The following is a 20,776-nucleotide window of genomic DNA, read 5'->3' on the forward strand; positions in this document are numbered from 1 at the left end:
TCCCACCTCTTTCCAATCCCACTATAGATGCGGTATGTATTAGGTCACATTTTTATTGCTACCAGATCAGCCATTGCCCAGTATTAGAAGAATCCTAATCTCACAGCTATTTTGAAAATTGTTACCAAAAGAGTTATAACGTGTAAACTCAGGGATTGAAATACTCCTTTGGTTAAGTGGAGACTGCGGTTTGAATAGCATTCCTCATTAAGGTCCTCATCGAGCCCCCATGTGAGCAATGTATCCCTATAACGTTCTGTGGGTCTTAGTTCTCTAGGGGATATATTGGTGGATAGCATTTGGTCGCCATTGTTCTCCTATTCGCTAAACTGTGTGTTTCTTTGTGTATGAACCATAGAATGTTTTAATATTTTTATTGTCTCTGGAAAATTTCCCCTTTTCTTTTCCCTCCTTGTCCTCCCCCATTTTTTTTATTTTTCTCAGGCGGTTTTATCATTTGTGTTATGCTATTTCTGTGCGCTGTGAATTGTATTTTCGTATAGCTAGGCCAGATTTTCAAAATTTCTAATGAAAATTTTCAAGTTAAAAAAACAAAACCTTACTCATTATGGTGCTGTAGGATGGACAATTACTGTCAGAGGCGTTATTATTATCTTTAATGTATAAAAGCACCATAAAGGTTCTCCAGCACCCAGTGAAATAACTAGGGGGGGGGGAGTAGACCAGGACATGCGCTGTGGGCGCCGAGGCAGGTTCAACAGAGGGGGGGGGGGGGGGTGCACCCCCGGCCAGGGCATCGTACCCGCACGGCCCCTGTTGCATGATGATGACCTTGTTAATATTACTACACAAACTGGCATGTTCCGGACGATGCGACCTACATGAATAGTGTATACCGACTGAAAACGCCGTCTTCCCAGGGAAGATACATTTCTTCAGAGGTTCCACATTGTGAGAAAGGTTAGGTGCATATAGAATGGAATGTTCCCAGAGTGACGAGAAATGGGTGGCGTGTCATGTTGGCACGCCCCATTTTCAGTGGCCACGCCCCTTGGGTATGTGCCCACGCTCTTTTCTTTAACGCACGTCCAAGGTGCAAATATAATTTTCTATGTGTATGTGTATGTGTGTGGGGGCCACCGATCTTCAACTTGCCCTGGGCTCCAAAGACCCTAGTTACGCAACTGCCAGCAACGTACAAAGTAGACCAAACAAACAACAAGTTAAAAGGTACCGATGTGAACAATTTCACATATATAAATAAATATAGTGTCCAACAACATAATTATGCAGAGAAGACAATGGGGAGAGCGCCCTGCCTGCAAGAGCTTACAATCAGCTTGTTTTATTTCTATGCATTCAACGCACATCACTGCACTAGAAAAAAGCTAATTGATTCCGGTCTCTATTCGATTTATCTTTACATGTACAAAGCTTGTCCCATTCAATACAATGGGCAGCCTGCATGTAGTGTACACACGCTTGAAATGAATGCGCAAACCTTCATGGCACTTGCTTTGTGAATGCATCCACAAACATGCCTGGTGCATAACAACTGCGGGTATACCACGTGTAACCACCAATCAAACTCATCCGAGGAATACAATTCTGTGCAGCTGGTGCAGAGTGTGCCAGGAACAGTTGGGGGAAGGCACTAACGTGACCGGTATCTTCACCGATTATTCCCATCACACTCAGGTGCGCGAGAAAATGAGCAAAGAGTTTCTACCGTATTATAGGGTGTTGTGTGTCCAGCCGGACAGGACAGTGGGGTTATATGGCCTGTCACATCAATTGCCGCAGTCATGTGCTTCAGAATGTACAAGGACTGAGACCTCCGTGCACATCGGCGCTGTGCGAGACTCAGAACGAGGGCCTTATGTGCGCAGGATTAGTGGCCATTTACAGATGTGTCCTCATGCACCTAGCCTCAATCCGCCATGTGACGTGAGCCACCAGTTCACCTGCGACTCTATGTTAAGCGCCTTCTTTTTCCATGCCAAGTTCCGTTGTGCTTCAGTTACAGACTCAGGGCCTGATTTTCAGCGAGGAATGCAGTTGGTAATCGGATGATTGTGGCATACTGCGCATGCATCGCAGCGGGCGTGTGAGAACTAGCCTTTGCGATCGGGACCGCAATCGCAGTGACTGCTCAGACCCATCGCAGAGTGATTGGCAGGAAGTGACGTTTGTGGGTGGTAACTTGGTCGACCGAACGCAGACGTGCCAGTGCGGTGCAGGGACGTGTATACATTATCCACTGCAATGCCATAGGCAGTCTGAGGTCTCATAGCGAGCGCAGTTGTTAGCAATTCCTGAGTAAGGTCAGAGCTTGTGCAAGTGTGCGTGAGGCTGCGATGGTACTCCATTGTACCGATGTTTTCGCAGTCTTGCTAAACATTACGGATGTGTGTAAGGTAAAGTGGGCGTCCTTATGTAGTGCTGCATAGGTCATAGCGAACGCAATGAATTAGCATACTATCGCGTGCGCAATCGCTATTGCGTTCCGTAGCGAATCAGGCCCTCAGTTGAAAACAGATATACGAGTGTCGCATATGAAATGAATCAGCACAGTCTGCTGGTGCGTCCTAGTCGCATTGCGACTAAGACACATTTTCAGCCAATGAAGAAGCTTGGCGCAAGCAGAGTCACACAGGACCTGGCGCGACGAGAGGGTCTGTTTGGTGTGACAGCAGTAATAGTGTATGAGGACACATCTGTATGCACTTAACTGAATCTTCCTTTAAGTCTGTGTCTGCCTCTCTACATATCTTAAAATACCCATCTCTCTCCTTCAGCCCTGTCCTCCATAACTCTGTCACAAGTGGTCAGGTAACGGATTCCCACATCATCAGTTGTCGTACTGTAAGTATCTTACCTGCGTCTGCATAGGAACAGCGTTCATGGGTTTTCCCGGCACCCCAGGGGTTTTCACAACTGTAGAGTAAACATTTGGGTCTTGGGGCCCCGGAGCAGTTGCAGAGCCTGTGAACAGCAGGGATCGTGAGATACTGCTTAAGGCAGGAACTGACATAGAAATATAATGGGAGCTTTAAATATTAGATAACTTAACAGCATGATCATCTTTTCATCAATCAGTAAAAGGATCTGGAGTAATGTGGGGATAAAGGCTGGTCTATCATGACTTGTAGGTTTCCTAACCTGAACTCTTCACTAAAACTGATGCTTGCTGCTGCATTAGTGTTGAAAGTTGAGTTGCTTGGCTGACGCTCCCTCCTTGCACCTTCGTCATATCGCCGTGAGGCACAGGCATTGGCTGGACCAGCATCTGACCAGGTGAATGTCCATGCAGGGGTGCTTGGGTGGGCACCCCCTGCCCCTGGCCACTGATCAACACTGAAGAAGTCTGACTGCTGTACTGCGCGCCAAGAGCTGGGGATGTCTGTGCGCCACCTTGTGGCTGCTGGGATGGCAACATCAGTCCCTGTTGCATCTAGATGACAAGAGAGATTCGTGGGTAAAGGTTTAACCATATTGCAAAAGAATTCTCCAAGCCATAAAAACTGGGAAAAAGGAGGACAATTATAAAAAACCTCTAGCTGTTTGGTGCGACTTCACCTTAATATTCTGCTCTTACCTGTTGGAATCTCTCCAATAGCTGCTTTTGCTGCGGCAGAGTATTGGATAACGTCAAAGCCTGGAATTGGCTGGGGGTCATCTGGAACGTACGCTGCTGCTGCTGCTGGTCAGGTGTTAGGTGGAGGGACTGCATGGAGGTCTGGGGTTTCATGGCCGCCTGAGCCTGAAACTGCACTGGGAATGAATGGGCTTGGGAATCTGAAGAGGGTGGGGTGGCCTGCATAGACACAGGTCCCCCTGTCCGAATCTCAGGCTGGGTGGCGCCCAGCTGTACCTGGAGTTGAACGTGTTGCTGGGGGGACGATAGGGTTTGTGGGATATCGGAGGCCAATGACTGGTGAGGCTGAAAAGACGTTTGTACCTGAGGCTGAGAAGGAGGACGTAGAGGATGTTGGGAAGAACCATGAGGGGAGGAGGAGATTTGGTTCTGGATGACAAAAAGATTTTGCATCTGGGGAGTACAGGAGCGGGAAAGTGGCTCGGAAGGAGGACGAGGGACACTCTGAGGCTGGGATGGAGGCCGAGAATGAGGGCGAGATGGTGGCCGAGACAGTGGCTGTGGCTGGGAAGGAGGACGCGACTGGTGGGGGGACTGCATCTGCGAGTGGTGGGAAGCAGAAGCCTGCAGCTGTGGGCTGGGTGGGTGAGGTAGTGTGTGGGAAGGCGAGGCTCCTGGAAGCTTCTGTTGTCCGGTAGGAATCTAGAGAGGGGGAAGAAAAAAAATGAGACAACCATGACTGACACTGTGAAATAGTGACCGCCATGTACATCTCACATAGAACCCTATTCCTCAAAACACTCTGAGGCCATAGAAACTGACAAAGCTGAACAGATTTCTCAGACTATTTGCTAAATGCTGCTTCATCCTGACACAGAATTTACACAAGAGGAATAGACAAATAGTAGACAAGAGACTAGAATACCAACAGTGCCATCTAACACACGATAACTAGCATGTCTAAGCAGGAGATGAGTCCTATGCCTTCCGCTACTGATGTTCTAAAGGTGCCACCAATGCAAAAATAGAAGTTGATATACATAAACACACACAAATGTAGAATTTTAGCTGCTTGGAATGAAAGATATTACATATGAATATAATAAAAAAAACAATAATAATTTGGATTGTTATAATCTAGATTGCAGGGCTTTGTCTCTTTGACGAGCAGCCCAAATGTTGGGCAATCACTAGCAGACTGCTGGCATCAATGCTGGTGCAAGGCTTGCAGTAAACATACAGTACATTAAGTTAGAGGAGCCGCCATCCAGAAGAAAACGACCCTTTGCCAACTGGGAACAGGTTACGACGGTGAGCGAACACTGCAAGCTTATAATGGCGACTTACTGATCAATAGGACAGGTAAGTGTACACACCTCAACAGACACAAACGTTTCAAGATCAACTTGTATTTTGTCATTAGTGGCCCTTGGACAAGTTAGGTCAATAAATCGTTCTTATCCCTAGTACATGACATTGCTCCTCCCAACAGCACATCAACACACAGGATACAGGGAGAGAATCAGCATTGTACAGTAACACTGAAGCGGAGTGTGCAAAGGGAAAAAGGAGCAGGCACAGGGGGGGAAATAACCAGAGAACAGCAGCAGCGATTGGGGAGAAGGAATTAGTAACAGTACAAAACATTGTGCAAGCAACAGCCACCGGGAGACTAGTAGAGACCCCTAAATGCTGGCTGCTATGGGTTGTGTGTGGTGGTGATGTATTTTCCTGTACCCTTTATATTCATCACTGCAGAGTTGAGCTACAGGTGTTGTAATTCCACAACCGGTCCAGGGACAGAGACCCTGACGACAACCCCTCCCAATCATTAGGTAAATCAGGTAACGTCAAGTAGTCTGCACTGCTTTCTAAATCGGTTTAGTGTGACCATTAAACCATTGGAATATGGTTATGAATGACAGTATAGCAGAGGCCTCCTGAATGCAATTTGGTACTACGGTCTATGTCGGACTGATTGATATTATAAGAACTTCGGATTGGGCACACTAGTCCTGTTTATTGACAGTGCCAACCTCTTCTTTCTGGTAGAACTGACAGCAGACGCCGAGGCCAGGGGTGATGTTACAGAAATATATATTATAGGGACCCTGTTTATACAACACAAGCAAATATTAAGGGGAAAAAAATGGTAGCACGGGGAACTACATAATATATTATTAAGCCTGGAAACCAACTCAAATATTATGCTCATGCTCATTATCTTGACGTTAGAAGAACCTGGCTAGGTTATGGGCTGCGGCACTGCACAGGGTTCGCATGATGATAAAGTGGAGTAGAGAAACTTTGCCACCACAGGTTACGGGAAAGAAGATTAGAAAGGAGCCAGAGGAAGGATTCAGGTGAAAGCAGACTGAGGTGTGAGGTAGCGGCTACCTGGCAGGACATTGCCTGCTGAGACTGGCTGGCAGGGAAATGAGGTAAGTGTCCTTTGGATTCCGGTGTTGTGGCATGGTTCTGGGCCAGTTCCCGGTTGGGCTGGGCTGCGGAGCCGGCACTGCTGCTCACTATGACGGAGGCGGGCACGCTACTGCTGCTGGCGGTGCTGCTGCTGAAAGTGCTGCTAGAGACGGCTATGCTGTAGATTGGCATTAGGAGTTGTGGGGCCACAGAGGTTTGAACCAGGCTGCCTTCCTGCTGCGATTTCAATGCGGCTTCGTAAAATTGCTGCTGTTCCTTCTGCAATGGCCAACACCGGCAACCTTCTGTTAAACATTCACTCATACAAAACTTCATTTATTCATGTCTTATGACAACTGGGGACAGCGATATAAAACTCACATCAGTATATGTGTATATACATACAAAAGTGGCATTCATAGTCAATACACTCGAGATATGGATATATAGCGATAGAGATATATATATATAATATATATAAATGAAAGAGAGCGATATAAGTTATCCAATGATTTAACTATGAATGTCACTGTGTGTTCATATATTCTGATTTCTCTTTGTGGAGTTCTCAGTTGTGGCCACTAGAGGGAGACATTCAATGTGATGGTGCCTAATGGTGATAGTGAGGAGTCTTTAGTATTGCCTCATATAGAGACTTGTAATTAGAGTCTTTCCCTTTGCTGTCCTTCCGTGCACTCTTTTGCAAGGTTTAACACCCCTCTCCCTTTCTGTATTCTGGCTGTAAGCATGTAGACCAGGACAGTGAACAAATAGGTGAACTGTATGAACACGGATATAATATGCGTTACACCTTCAGAGGACGACATTTATTTTTTCTGACACTTTGACTAAATACAGAAAATCCTCTTTTTGCCGCCTGTATTTCTCAGCAAAGCCTTCACATCACACAGGCTGAGCTTTTATTTCTGTGGCCCTTGGATACGACACAGTTTTGGAAAACACTTATCTATTGATTTGGGTCCCGTAAAAGGACGATGTCAAGGTTTTGCTGAAAAGCACAATGGGAAGCAAGAAAAAGAATGAACTGTACTTAGGAGAAGTTGTAGGAGGGCGAGCACAGACAGACCCTGTGTGTAAGGTGAAACGTGCACAGGCTACTAAGCCGTCTTACTGTCGGTGCTCATTTCACCATATTAACTAAAACAGGGATTCTCAACTCCAGTCCCCAAGTACCATCAACAGGTCATGTTTTTTGGATTTCTTTAATTTTGCACAGGTGAGTTAATCTATTTTGCTGGGTCAGTAATTATCCCACCTATTACCACAGACAGAAATACTTTAAACATGTCCTGTTGGGAAAACTTGAGGGTTGAGAACCAGTGGAAGCTTGTACATGATCATAACTTACTATACATATGCTCAAAGTCCCTAATATACCGCTGTATAAAACGGGGGGGGGGGGGGGGGGTCTTCCTGTGCGGTACATTGACTTGCTGCTTGCTGGGCCATTTCCACACTCAGTCGGAAATCCCATGCGCTAGGGAAATGCAGGAGCCAATGCTTGTGGTAGCATTAAGCCTTGCTGTGGGGTAGCATTAAGCCTTGCTGTGGGGTAGCATTAAGCCTTACTGTGGGGTAGCATTAAGCCTTACTGTGGGGTAGCATGAAGCCTTACTGTGGGGTAGCATTAAGCCTTACTGTGGGGTAGCATTAAGCCTTACTGTGGGGTAGCATTAAGCCTTACTGTGGGGTAGCATTAAGCCTTACTGTGGGGTAGCATTAAGCCTTACTGTGGGGTAGCATTAAGCCTTACTGTGGGGTAGCATTAAGCCTTACTGTGGGGTAGCATTAAGCCTTACTGTGGGGTAGCATTAAGCCTTACTGTGGGGTAGCATTAAGCCTTACTGTGGGGTAGCATTAAGCCTTACTGTGGGGTAGCACGCCTTACTGTGGGGTAGCACGCCTTACTGTGGTAGTATGCCTTACTGTGGTAGCATTAAGCCTTACTGTGGGTTCTGTTTGCCAGCGGACTTTGGTGCATGCCACCACTTTCTACGACAAGCTTGTGATATTTCTAGAAAGAACACCTAAGCCTATACATTCATTACATGGGTCTTACATGGTAATACAATTGGCAGTATGTTTGATAAAAAAAAAAAAAAGGAGCACTCACTGGTTGCTTGCAGAATAAAAATTCATGTTGCCATTATATCCAGCATATAATGAATTGGTGCATTATCATCTACAATTATAAGGTGCTCCTTCCTATGGCTATATAAACTGGAGATATACAATATACGATTTTGATGGACTTTATAATATTTAGGTGCAAAAAAAAAAAAAAAAAAAGAGGGGTAAGGGAAAACCGCACAGGACGATTAATTAAATAAATAATTAGTATATGTTGGTCTCTAATCTAACTGGCCAAAACCAAATTATGTAGGCCGCCAATAGTACCATAAGGATTATTCTTTTAGTTTGCATAGTCTGTATAATAAATGTAAAGACCAATAAATGAAAGTTAACTGATGGCAGAAAACCTCTTTAATACCCAAGAGGTAACACACGTTAGCAGTAATACAGCTAGCATTGCAGCTCCATCATGTACTCTAGAAATATGACCTTCTATCCTGTGCCCTAGCAATAGCAAGGTACTGTAGTATTACACTCCATCCTCTAGCACAGTAAGTATGACCTGCTATACTGTACTCTAGCACAGTAAGTATGACCTGCTATACTGTACTCTAGCACAGTAAGTATGACCTGCTATACTGTAGTCTAGGTCAGTGTTGGCTAACCTTGACACTCCAGCTGTTATGGAACTACATAACCCTGCATGCACTGCTACAGTTTTGCTATTAGGGCATGCTAAAACTGTGGCAGGGCATGCTGGGATATATAGTTCCACAACAGCTGGAGTGTCAAGGTTAGCCAACACTGGTCTAGGTAGTAGCAGGGTAGTATGACCTTCTATACTGTACTCTAGCAGTAGCAGGGTAGTATGACCTTATATACTGTACTCTAGCAGTAACAGAGTAGTGTGACCTTCTGTCCTGTGCTCTTGCAGTAGCAGGGTAGTATGACATTAAATATTATACTCTAGCAGTAGCAGGGTAGATTGACCTTATATACTGTATTTTAGCAGTAGCAGGGTAGATTGACCTTATATACTGTATTTTAGCAGTAGCAGGGTAGTATGACCTTCTATACTGTACTCTAGCAGTAGCAGGGTAGTATGACCTTCTATACTGTACTCTAGCAGTAGCAGGGTAGTATGACCTTCTAAACTGTACTCTAGCAGTAGCAGGGTAGTATGACCTTCTATACTGTACTCTAGCAGTAGCAGGGTAGTATGACCTTCTATACTGTACTCTAGCAGTAGCAGGGTAGTATGACCTTCTATACTGTACTCTAGCAGTAGCAGGGTAGTATGACCTTATATACTGTACTCTAGCAGTAACAGAGTAGTGTGACCTTCTGTCCTGTGCTCTTGCAGTAGCAGGGTAGTATGACATTAAATATTATACTCTAGCAGTAGCAGGGTAGATTGACCTTATATACTGTATTTTAGCAGTAGCAGGTTAGATTGACCTTATATACTGTATTTTAGCAGTAGCAGGGTAGTATGACCTTCTATACTGTACTCTAGCAGTAGCAGGGTAGTATGACCTTCTATACTGTACTCTAGCAGTAGCAGGGTAGTATGACCTTCTATACTGTACTCTAGCAGTAGCAGGGTAGTATGACCTTCTATACTGTACTCTAGCAGTAGCAGGGTAGTATGACCTTCTATACTGTACTCTAGCAGTAGCAGGGTAGTATGACCTTCTATACTGTACTCTAGCAGTAGCAGGGTAGTATGACCTTCTATACTGTACTCTAGCAGTAGCAGGGTAGTATGACCTTCTATACTGTACTCTAGCAGTAGCAGGGTAGTATGACCTTCTATACTGTACTCTAGCAGTAGCAGGGTAGTGTGACCTTCTATACTGTACTCTAGCAGTAACAGAGTAGTGTGACCTTCTGTCCTGTGCTCTTGCAGTAGCAGGGTAGTATGACATTAAATATTATACTCTAGCAGTAGCAGGGTAGATTGACCTTATATACTGTATTTTAGCAGTAGCAGGGTAGTATGACCTTCTATATTATACTCTAGCAGTAGCAGGGTAGTATGACCTTATTTACTGTATTTTAGCAGTAGCAGGATAGTATGACCTTTTATCCTGTACTGTAGCAGTAGCAGGGTAGTATGACCTTTTATCCTGTACTGTAGCAGGGTAGTATGACCTTCTATACTGTACTCTAGCAGTAGCAGGGTAGTATGACCTTCTATACTGTACTCTAGCAGTAGCAGGGTAGTATAACCTTCTATACTGTACTCTAGCAGTAGCAGGGTAGTATAACCTTCTATACTGTACTCTAGCAGTAGCAGGGTAGTATGACCTTCTATACTGTACTCTAGCAGTAGCAGGGTAGTATGACCTTTTCTCCTGTACTCCAGCAGTAGCAGGGTAGTATGACCTTTTCTCCTGTACTCCAGCAGTAGCAGGGTAGTATGACCTTATATACTGTATTTTAGTAGTAGCAGGGTAGTATGACATTATATAATATACTCAAGCAGTAGCAGGGTAGTATGACCTTATTTACTGTATTTTAACAGTAGCAGGGTAGTATGACATTATATAATATACTCAAGCAGTAGCAGGGTAGTATGACCTTCTATACTGTACTCTAGCAGTAGCAGGGTAGTATGACCTTTTATCCTGTACTCCAGCAGTAGCAGGGTAGTATGACCTTTTATCCTGTACTCCAGCAGTAGCAGGGTAGTATGACCTTCTATACTGTACTCTAGCAGTAGCAGGGTAGTATGACCTTATTTACTGTACTCTAGCAGTAGCAGGGTAGTATGACCTTTTATCCTGTACTCCAGCAGTAGCAGGGTAGTATGACCTTCTATACTGTACTCCAGCAGTAGCAGGGTAGTATGACCTTATTTACTGTATTTTAGTAGTAGCAGGGTAGTATGACATTATATAATATACTCAAGCAGTAGCAGGGTAGTATGACCTTCTATACTGTACTCTAGCAGTAGCAGGGTAGTATGACCTTTTATCCTGTACTCTAGCAGTAGCAGGGTAGTATGACCTTATTTACTGTATTTTAGTAGTAGCAGGGTAGTATGACATTATATAATATACTCAAGCAGTAGCAGGGTAGTATGACCTTTTATACTGTACTCTAGCAGTAGCAGGGTAGTATGACCTTTTATCCTGTACTCCAGCAGTAGCAGGGTAGTATGACCTTCTATACTGTACTCTAGCAGTAGCAGGGTAGTATGACCTTATTTACTGTACTCTAGCAGTAGCAGGGTAGTATGACCTTTTATCCTGTACTCCAGCAGTAGCAGGGTAGTATGACCTTCTATACTGTACTCCAGCAGTAGCAGGGTAGTATGACCTTATTTACTGTATTTTAGTAGTAGCAGGGTAGTATGACATTATATAATATACTCAAGCAGTAGCAGGGTAGTATGACCTTCTATACTGTACTCTAGCAGTAGCAGGGTAGTATGACCTTTTATCCTGTACTCTAGCAGTAGCAGGGTAGTATGACCTTATTTACTGTACTCTAGCAGTAGCAGGGTAGTATGACCTTATTTACTGTATTTTAGCAGTAGCAAGGTAGTATGACCTTATATACTGTACTCTAGCAGTAGCAGGGTAGTATGACCTTTTACATTGTACTCTAGGTGTGACAGAAGTTAATAATTTGAAGACAATGCACTCTAGCAATGACAGGCTTAACAATCTCTCGGTAAAGTTTGCCATCACAAATTATCATTATGAAAGAAATAGTGATGTTTCTGGGTTGACAGATCAGTGGAGCTGGAGAGACACTTACCTGCTGGAGGAACATCTGCATGGACTCTGCACTTAAGATATTTCCTGGAGCTGCTTGGCTCAGTATAATTTTGTCAGGACTGGGAGCAAGACTGGGCCTGGGCATTGCCTGTTGAGGGAGCGGAGGTGCTAAAGGCTGCTGCTGTACATTCAACTGGAGCTGGGCTTGTCCTTGCGATGGCTGCTGTGTAGTTTGGACGGTCAATATGGAGGTTTGCTCTGTGTTAGGCATTAGGCTGGCCCCTTGCTGCACAATCCCTGGACTCTGGCTGCTCCCTGCTGAGGCCTGTTGGATGCTTACTGCTTGACCAAGGCTGTCAGGTGGGTTGAACATGGCCACCTGGTTGGGCAATGTCACTCCTTGTATGACCGTTTGCCCTGCATGGTTCAAAGATGTTGTTACTGAAGGCTGACTTTGGGTACTCAGACTGCTTGCCAGAGAAACTGGCATCTGGAACAATGTGGGCTGACCAACCTGTCCCGCCTGCAGTTGTATGGGCCCGGACAGTATATGAGCTGTGCCATGTGCATTCTGAGACGTGAGGACCTGCCCCAAGTTCAGCTGGCTTGCAAGGTTCTGATTGGTAAGTATTTGGGCAGGCAGGGCCTGATTTAGAAGTTGGCCTCCTGGGCCTTGACTGGTAATTATGTGTCCGCTGGGGTGGGAAGCAGTTAAGATCTGGCCACCCATGTTGGCCTGCAGAGCAGAAAGCTGCTGGACGGTTGATCCTCCTGGCAAGAGGAACTGGTTCTGGCCCTGCAGCATAGCCTGGGCATGCTGGGCCGGGATAACAATGCTGCTGCCTTGGTTTAGTAGCTGGACACTCATGGGCTTCCCCAGTGCCTGCTGCTGAGGGGGAGGCTGTTTGAACATATTAGCAGTGAGGCCCTGGGAAAAGCCGGAGAGGACCACGTTCTGCCCAGGCTTGCCAGCCATAAACGTTAAGTTTTGCTGAGCTTTCTGATGCTGCTGAAGTGCTGCCTCCGCCTGAATGGTGAGCGTGGTATTGTTAGAGGCAAATGGTTTGGGCGAGATCTGGTACAGTTTCTGCTGGAGAACGCCGGCAGGTTTGGGCTGTATTGGGGTTGGAGTCCGCTGAATGATAACCGGGCTGTTCAAGCTGGAAGTAACTGTTAGGGACTGAGTGCACTGTGCTGCGGACACGCCGCCAAACATAGAGTTGCCGTTCAGCGTTGTGGCCACTGTGGGAATTTTGTTCTGTAATACCAACCCGGCATTCTGTGGCGACACCCCGCTTGATGTTAGTGTGACCTGCTGCTGCTGCTCTGGGGTGGCCCCTGCCAGGTAGCTGCCCACTGGCAGATTGGCTACCTGTGTTGGCTGCACTTGCTTGGCAATAATCTGTTGTGTAGGCTGGTTGATGGCCATCACTTGCTGTCCCACCACCTGTATCTGCCCGATGCCCAATGCACCCCCAGGGCTGCCATTAGGCAATCCCGGGAGGTTGGAGATTGGCTGTATTGTAACATTGCCAAGGCCAACTTGTTGGATAAAGGGCTGTACGCTGATCGCCTTGTTGACCACATCTCCTCCCACAGACTGTTGAACTAGTGCTTGGTGAGTCAACACTGCTGGCTGCTGCAGTCCAATGAGGTCTGCCCCTCCTGAAAATATCTGGGGGGTACCATCTGGAGCAGCCGGCACCACCGGTTGCAGATTAGAGAGTTGAAAAGAACCCAAGTCCAGTTCTGCCTCAGCTTCAAGAGTCTGTTCTGTAATGTTGGCCTCCTGCAGGCTCTGCTGTAAAATATCACATGGCTGGTCTGAGTTGGCAAGGCTAGCGCCAGCCCCTGTTGGAGAACCAAGGATGTCATCTGCCAAAAAGTCCAAGTCTACGCCACCAGTAGGGGGGTTTGTTTCTGTAGTTAAATGGTTCCCCGGAGCTTCCTGAACATGAAGCTAAAAATATAAACAGATATCGGAACAAGATCATTAAAAAAAATTACACCAAAAGTTTTATCATCATTTGCAGAATATGCTCTTTGTAATCACACAAACATCTGTTTGAGGACAGCCATCAAGAGAACGGTCTCATGTTTATCTTCACCCATTAAAAAAAATACCTGTCACACACACACAGCTGCAAATTAACCAGTTATCTAAATAGACAAGAAATATTTACATTTCCTGGGATAAAAGCTATAGTTCCTGATATGTTGCTTACTCACATACTTGCATGAAGCTCGCCATCTGTTGGGCTAGGACTTTCTTTTTTATTTGAGCGTTAAAACAGCTAACACACAGGTAAAAAGTTTTTATGAAGGTGCTCTTAGCTAAAGCCCCAGGTATGGCTACATAAAGTGTTTTCTCCCAGGGCTTTACCTCTAAATCAATCTAACCAACTTTAAATGACGATGGATGGGGACGGGAGACAGGTGGGTATATTTACTAAAGTGAGAGTTTTTAGAAGTGGAGATGTTGCCCATAGCAACCAATCAGATTCTAGCTATTATCTTCTAGAAGGTGGTAGCTAAATGTTAAGTAGAATCTGATTGGTTGCTATGGGCAACATCTCCACTTCTAAAAACTCTCACTTTAGTAAATATACCCCCAGATCTCCTGTTTGCAGCTTATGAACCCAGTTTTAGTCTGGAACAGTAAGAGAATAATGACTGCATGGAGCAGCCCGAGGACTCTGGCTAGTGGGAGACACACCAGAGTAAACATGTTCTATGTATTGGTACAAGCATGCTCAGCATACAGTGGCTTAACTAGGTGGGGGTTGAGCGGGGCACGTGCCCTGGGCGCTGTGTTAGACCCGTGTGTGTTTGAATCGCTGGGCCAGATACAGGCCCAGCAACAGGGGGTACAAGGGGGGCACTTGTACAGGGACCTGAGATTATGAGTATTGAGGGCTCATGAGCCGCAGGCAGAGAAACAGAGCCTGGCGGCAAGCACAGTGAAATTTTCTTTTGTGCCGACACAGCATGCGTGACGTCATGACATTGCGCACGCTGGATCAGAGAGAAGCAGAGCCAGAGCCACCCGCAAACAGGAGCAGCAGCTTCAGCAAGCAGCAGGAGGTAACTGTACTGTTCTGGAGAGACAGGGGTCATGTGGGACCCGGGCTGGAGAGGAGGTGACACAGGGGGGGAAAGAGCTGAAGACATGGTGTTGGTCAGACACAGGGGGATGTGCTTGAGAAAAACAGGATGATGGCGGGGCTGGGAGATACAGGAAGGGGGTAGGTGGGGTTGGCACTGCAGCGTGTCCCATCACTACATCCATATCTTCTGTGTATCACAACACTCTATTCCCGACACCTAAAGCTTCCATCACTCCATCTGATACCTGCTTGTACTGTCTCTCCATCCCCAAAACCAGTATGTCCCATTGTCCCTTAACTCCATATCCATCTCCAGTACGTCCTCCTCTCTCAGATTCCTGTATGTACCATCACTTTCTCTCTGAAACATGTGCACCCTCTCACGCCATCCCTGACTTCTGTATACCCTGTCACACCATCCCTGACTCCTGTATACCCTGTCACACCATCCCTGACTCCTGTACACCCTGCACCTCCATCCCTGACCTCTGTACACCCTGCACCTCCATCCCTGACCTCTGTACACCCTTGCACCTCCATCTCTGACTCCTGTACACCCTTGCACCTCCATCTCTGACTCCTGTACACCCTTCACCTCCATCCCCGACTCCTGTACACCCTGCACCGCCATCCCTGACCTCTGTACACCTTGCACCTCCATCTATGACTCCTGTACACCCTTCACCTCCATCCCCGTCTCCTGTACACCCTTCACCTCCATCCCCGACTCCTGTACACCGTGCACCTCCATCCCTGACTCCTGTACACCCTGCACCGCCATCCCTGACCTCTGTACACCTTGCACCTCCATCTATGACTCCTGTACACCCTTCACCTCCATCCCCGACTCCTGTACACCCTTCACCTCCATCCCCGACTCCTGTACACCCTGCACCTCCATCCCTGACTCCTGTACACCCTGCACCTCCATCCCTGACTCCTGTACACCCTGCACCTCCATCCCTGACCTCTGTACACACTGCACTTCCATCCCAGACTCCTGTACACCCTGCACCTCCATTCCTGACTCCTGTACACCCTGCACCTCCATCCCTGATGATGGGATGGGGGGGGCGCACAGAGAGACACACATAATAAAGGGGAGTGGGGCACAGAGAGACACAGGATGGGGGGACGCTGTTTGACAGAGAGTGAAGGGGGATCATGAGAGACGGAGGCGGAATGTGATGGTCTGGAAGAGACGCAGGGAGCAGATGATGGTGTGGCAGAGAGACGCAGGGAGCAGATGATGGTGTGGCAGAGAGACGCAGGGAGCAGATGATGGTGTGGCAGAGAGACGCAGGGAGCAGATGATGGTGTGGCAGAGAGACGCAGGGAGCAGATGATGGTGTGGCTGAGAGACGCAGGGAGCAGATGATGGTGTGGCTGAGAGACGCAGGGAGCAGATGATGGTGTGGCAGAGAGACGCAGGGAGCAGATGATGGTGTGGCTGGGAGACGCAGGGAGCAGATGATGGTGTGGCTGAGAGACGCAGGGAGCAGATGATGGTGTGGAGGAGAGACGCAGGGGGCAGGAAGTGGCACGGCGGTACAAGTCTGACGATCCTCTCTTGTATGACGACGACCTTGGTAAAATTGTTACACAAAAAGGCATCTTCCGGACCACGATATCCTACATGAATAGTGAATACGGACTGAAGATGCAGTCTGCCCAGGGAGGATACATTTCTTCAGTTTCCCCATTGTAAGAAACCACCATATAGGTAAGGTGCATATGGAATGGAAAGGAATGTTCCAAGAGTGACGGGAAACGGTGGTGTGTCATATTGACACACCCCAACTTTTCTGTGGCCACGCCCCTTTGTGGTATGTGGTCACACCCATTTTTTGGCACACGCACACATTTGGGGGGGGGGGGCGCGCGCCATTTTTCATCTTGCCCTGGGCGCCAAAGACCCTAGTTACGCCTCTGTCAGTATATAAGCTGAAGAGTAAAACAAAAGTCATTACCCCAGTGCCCACAAAGAAGGCACTCGCAGCGTCTCCCGTGTTATCCAGCAGATCCTCTCCATCAATCTAGAGAAGTTTAAAAACAAATAAGATATTAATGATGATATACAGGGGGTCCACAAATGCTACAAATGGCTCCATTACTGCTTGCCAACTGGTGATGATCTACATGCGATGGTGACCGCAGCCTCCACCCTGTGGCCCCCGGGATTATAATGAGAAAAGAAGTTATACTCTGAAGGTTTGTGATGTGGTACTTGGGGGTTAATGCTTCAGGGGAATCAATGGCCTCTGGGTGTAAGCTATAAGGGATTTCAGAACACGGAGGAGTAGGGCAATGATACAATAGAGATTTATGTCCACTGGGATGGGAGGAATAATGCTACAGGGGCATCAAGACTACAGGGATGGAGGGATACCACTGGGGGAGTCAATTGCTAAGCGGAGATTAACAGCTACAAGGGTGATGGTAAAACGCTACAGGGAATAATGTTACAAGGGTATCAAGATTACAGTGGGAAGGATGCTACAGGGGGGGGGGGATTTATGGCTACAAGGATGATGGACAATTATGCTAGAAGAGCCTGGTAGACACATTCCCAGGGTGGTGCTACAAACCAACTAGGTACTTTAAAAAAAAAAAATATATATATATATAAATATATATATATATATATATATATATATATATAGTTAGATCTTCATTAAAAACAATGTCAAATTCTAATAATGTTTTGTGTAATGTATTTGCCAGCTAAGTGGCTAATATGAACGTAGCCCAGGACCGATGTATTGCTCCGCAATTACATGTATGGGGAGGGGGTGAAGCATCCTGTGGTAAGGACATCAGGACAGACTGGTCTATGACGAATATGCATTATGTCTGCTACAGTCTGCAATCACTTCTCTACAGGCTCTCTGCTGCTTCTGAAAATCACTTGTAGTGATGTCCGGTGTATCCAACAGCCAATAGCGCGCACTCACCTTATCTGATCCATGTAAAAAGTCATTAAGAGCTTGGGGGTCACTGCAAGAAGAACAAATCGCAGATTATATTGTTAAATCAATAATCCTCACACAGCTGCACTTAATACATTTGCACTGGTTGGGAACCAATTAAAGTCTTGCCCCCACTATCATATTAGAGGTGAGCCCACCCAAAGTTGCTACAATTTCCAGGTCATCGGGTCTCTGCCGGATGGGGACAGTTACCTACCAGTGACTGGAAGATTACATGCCCACCATAATGAACACATGTAAAAGTGGTATATTTCTCTTTATTTAGTGATTACAGCTTTCTGCAACTTCCATGCCAATCTAGGCTAAGTAAGTATCATTACAATGATCGGAGGGGGAGCATTGGTCATTAGAGCTACACAAGTGTCAATCTGGAATATGAATGGCGCATAACAGCGACTGGTAGGAAGCTGGTTAGAAGAGGGGCTTTTGGCAGCGACTGAACAGAATACAGAAGGAAAAGGAAACAGGAGACACCAGATACATAAATGTAAAAGGGGATTTACTCACCAAATTACATCTAACAAACATCGGCCATCTTCATCATCCATGTCAACTACAAAAAAAAACAAAAACATGGTATAATGAATATATCACACAAGGAAGTATGGCAAGGCATACATGTTCTAATACACAAGTAGGAGACTACAGGGAGTTATATCCAAGCTTGGAGAGAGAAGAAGTGTAGAGAGATAAAGTACCAACCAATCAGCACCTGTTAAGTTTTCAAACACAGCCTGTAACATGACCGTTAGGAGCTGATTGGTTGGTACTTTATCGCCAAGCTTTGATAAATCTTACTCCACTTCCAAGGCTTAGGAGCACATGTTTAAGAATCTGTGAACTTTCCCCTATTAATCCATAGGTAAAAAGATAAAATAAAAAGGATGATCCAGCACCTCCTGTGCAAAACCTAAAATTATATGTTGTCTATATAACTACCCTGTATATTTATGTTTCTTCTTATTATTATTAGGGAGTGTGACCTGCCAGACAGATTGCCATGTTCTCCAGGACACAGGACCTCATTCAGAGTCGGTCGTTGCGGCCGCACGGTCGTGCGCCACCGATGTTCGCTAAACTGCGCATGCGTAAAATTCCCAATGCACGCGCGCAAACTAGCTGTTACGATCGGAAATATCGCTCTCCTTGAACTTGGCCAGGTCGTTAGTTTGAGTGCCAGGATGAGGCGTTTGTGGGTGGTAACAGGGGAAGGTGCTTGTGAACGGGGGGGTGGAGATCCGAACGCAGGCGTGCCTGACTATGCAAACGGCGTTTTATGGGAGTGCATAATTAACAAAGTAGTGTCATAGCACACGTGACATGGGAGGTTTTTACACTGACATGATCATAGTGCTTAAGAGAGGGTATGGTCAACCTTAAGCTCTACGACCAGCTCCGATGGTCTCGATTAATCCTTATATGCCCGGAGATGACGTGTAATGCGAACGAGAAGGGGGTGTTTTTTTAGTCTTACGGCCGCATCCTCCCCTCGCTCGTCCAGCTAACTATCCCATCTTAACGACGCAACTTGCGAGTGCATCATTTGCATATCCGGCCCCTTTTACCTTACGACCGTGCGGCCGCAACGACAGACTCTGAATGAGGTCCACAGTACCCCTAGTGGTTATCGCATAAAATAATAGAATATGTTTGACATGAATGTGTGACATTAATAAACTAATATCATATAATCAAAGCACAGACTCTGGAAGAGCATATGGTCTATAAAACAGATTCAAGGACGGGGGAGTGGGGAGATAGCTAGCTTTATAATGATTAATGGACAACCCGGCACCTACAATCAGTAGGGACACACACACACACACACACACACACACACTTATAATTCAATTCACTGGAGAGCAGGGACTTGCTTCAGTGATGTCACCAGTTATTAATACATTGATAGCTGCATTCTCATAAATGGGGAAGGGGGGGGCGGTCTACCCCAACAACTACAGCACAGCATCCTATTGGGTAGACATTTATCCTATCAGGTGAAGCACAGTGGTGATGATTCCGCCAGCAGGTTGTATAGAATATATGTTCCTCCTGTCCGTGTTACATTTATCTACAGTACCTGTTCCATTTCCTAGCAACGTGCAATTTACAACAGTCCAAAAAAAAAAAAAAAATGAATGGTCTCTGATAACATGCGAGATACGACGAATGGAACACATCCACATTTCTGCATGGTTATAACATAATTACTTGTTTCTGTAAAACACTTCCAGTGCCAGTTACTAAATCCCTTTGGACGTCGGGCAAAATGAGAACTGAAAACGTGCACAGCCATACTTAATGAAAGATGCAATTTGTTCAATGCACGGATAAAAATGCAGGCAGGAAAGGGGTCATTACATGCGAGCATTGCATCCGTGTTCCCCCGGTGCTGCCAGACGTCACGCAGCGCACAGGAGAAGTCACGGCTCGCAGTGTTACATATTGATACAAAACAAAAGACATGTTCAGCTTCCTCTGTGGCCAGTCTGTGGTGACATCAGAGGACACAGCCTGGCTAATGGCTGGGAGCTGGAAGGTGAGAGGTGACTTTGTTCTGGAAGATGAGAGATTTGGCTGGCAGCCATGGCTGGGCAGTGGCCAAGGAGGATTCAGTTACAAGCCCGCAAGAGGGGAGCTCTGTGCTGTGCAATGTGCATTACAGCTGTACTCCTGAATAGCAGCACGGCTAACAAAGGGATTGGCTTGTACCATACTCACAGGAAGACTGCTGCCAATCAGCTGTGACCATGTACTGCCGAGTATACACAGTGCTGACATCATACCAATCACTAGGTTGGGGTAATGTTAGTATACTGCACAGTGCAGGGTCCTAGAATTGCCCAGGTTAGAGCAGATCTCTATACTGCACAGTGC

At 46.3% G+C, this 20,776-nt stretch overlaps 1 protein-coding gene across 5 annotated transcripts in view; it reads right to left on the bottom strand.

Annotated features, from left to right (window-relative positions):
* BICRA (BRD4 interacting chromatin remodeling complex associated protein) overlaps positions 1-20,776 on the bottom strand; it is an 80,608-nt gene that overhangs the window by 6,341 nt on the left and 53,491 nt on the right. For 4 of the 5 annotated variants that reach the window (XM_088477076.1, XM_088477078.1, XM_088477075.1 and 1 more), the window contains 8 exons: positions 18,407-18,452; positions 17,864-17,906; positions 16,880-16,945; positions 11,843-13,762; positions 5,957-6,259; positions 3,560-4,261; positions 3,124-3,415; positions 2,840-2,946 (listed from right to left, as the gene is read on the bottom strand). In XM_088477076.1, coding sequence (XP_088333202.1) covers positions 2,840-2,946; positions 3,124-3,415; positions 3,560-4,261; positions 5,957-6,259; positions 11,843-13,762; positions 16,880-16,945; positions 17,864-17,906; positions 18,407-18,447 — 3,474 coding nt within the window. In that variant the 5' untranslated portion in view covers positions 18,448-18,452. The remainder of the gene's footprint in view (positions 1-2,839; positions 2,947-3,123; positions 3,416-3,559; positions 4,262-5,956; positions 6,260-11,842; positions 13,763-16,879; positions 16,946-17,863; positions 17,907-18,406; positions 18,453-20,776) is intronic. The other variant, XM_088477079.1, reaches the window with a different exon arrangement.

Source organism: Taudactylus pleione, unplaced genomic scaffold (genome assembly GCF_031769625.1).
Source record: "Taudactylus pleione unplaced genomic scaffold, aTauple2 ptg000199l, whole genome shotgun sequence".
NCBI lineage: Eukaryota > Metazoa > Chordata > Amphibia > Anura > Myobatrachidae > Taudactylus > Taudactylus pleione.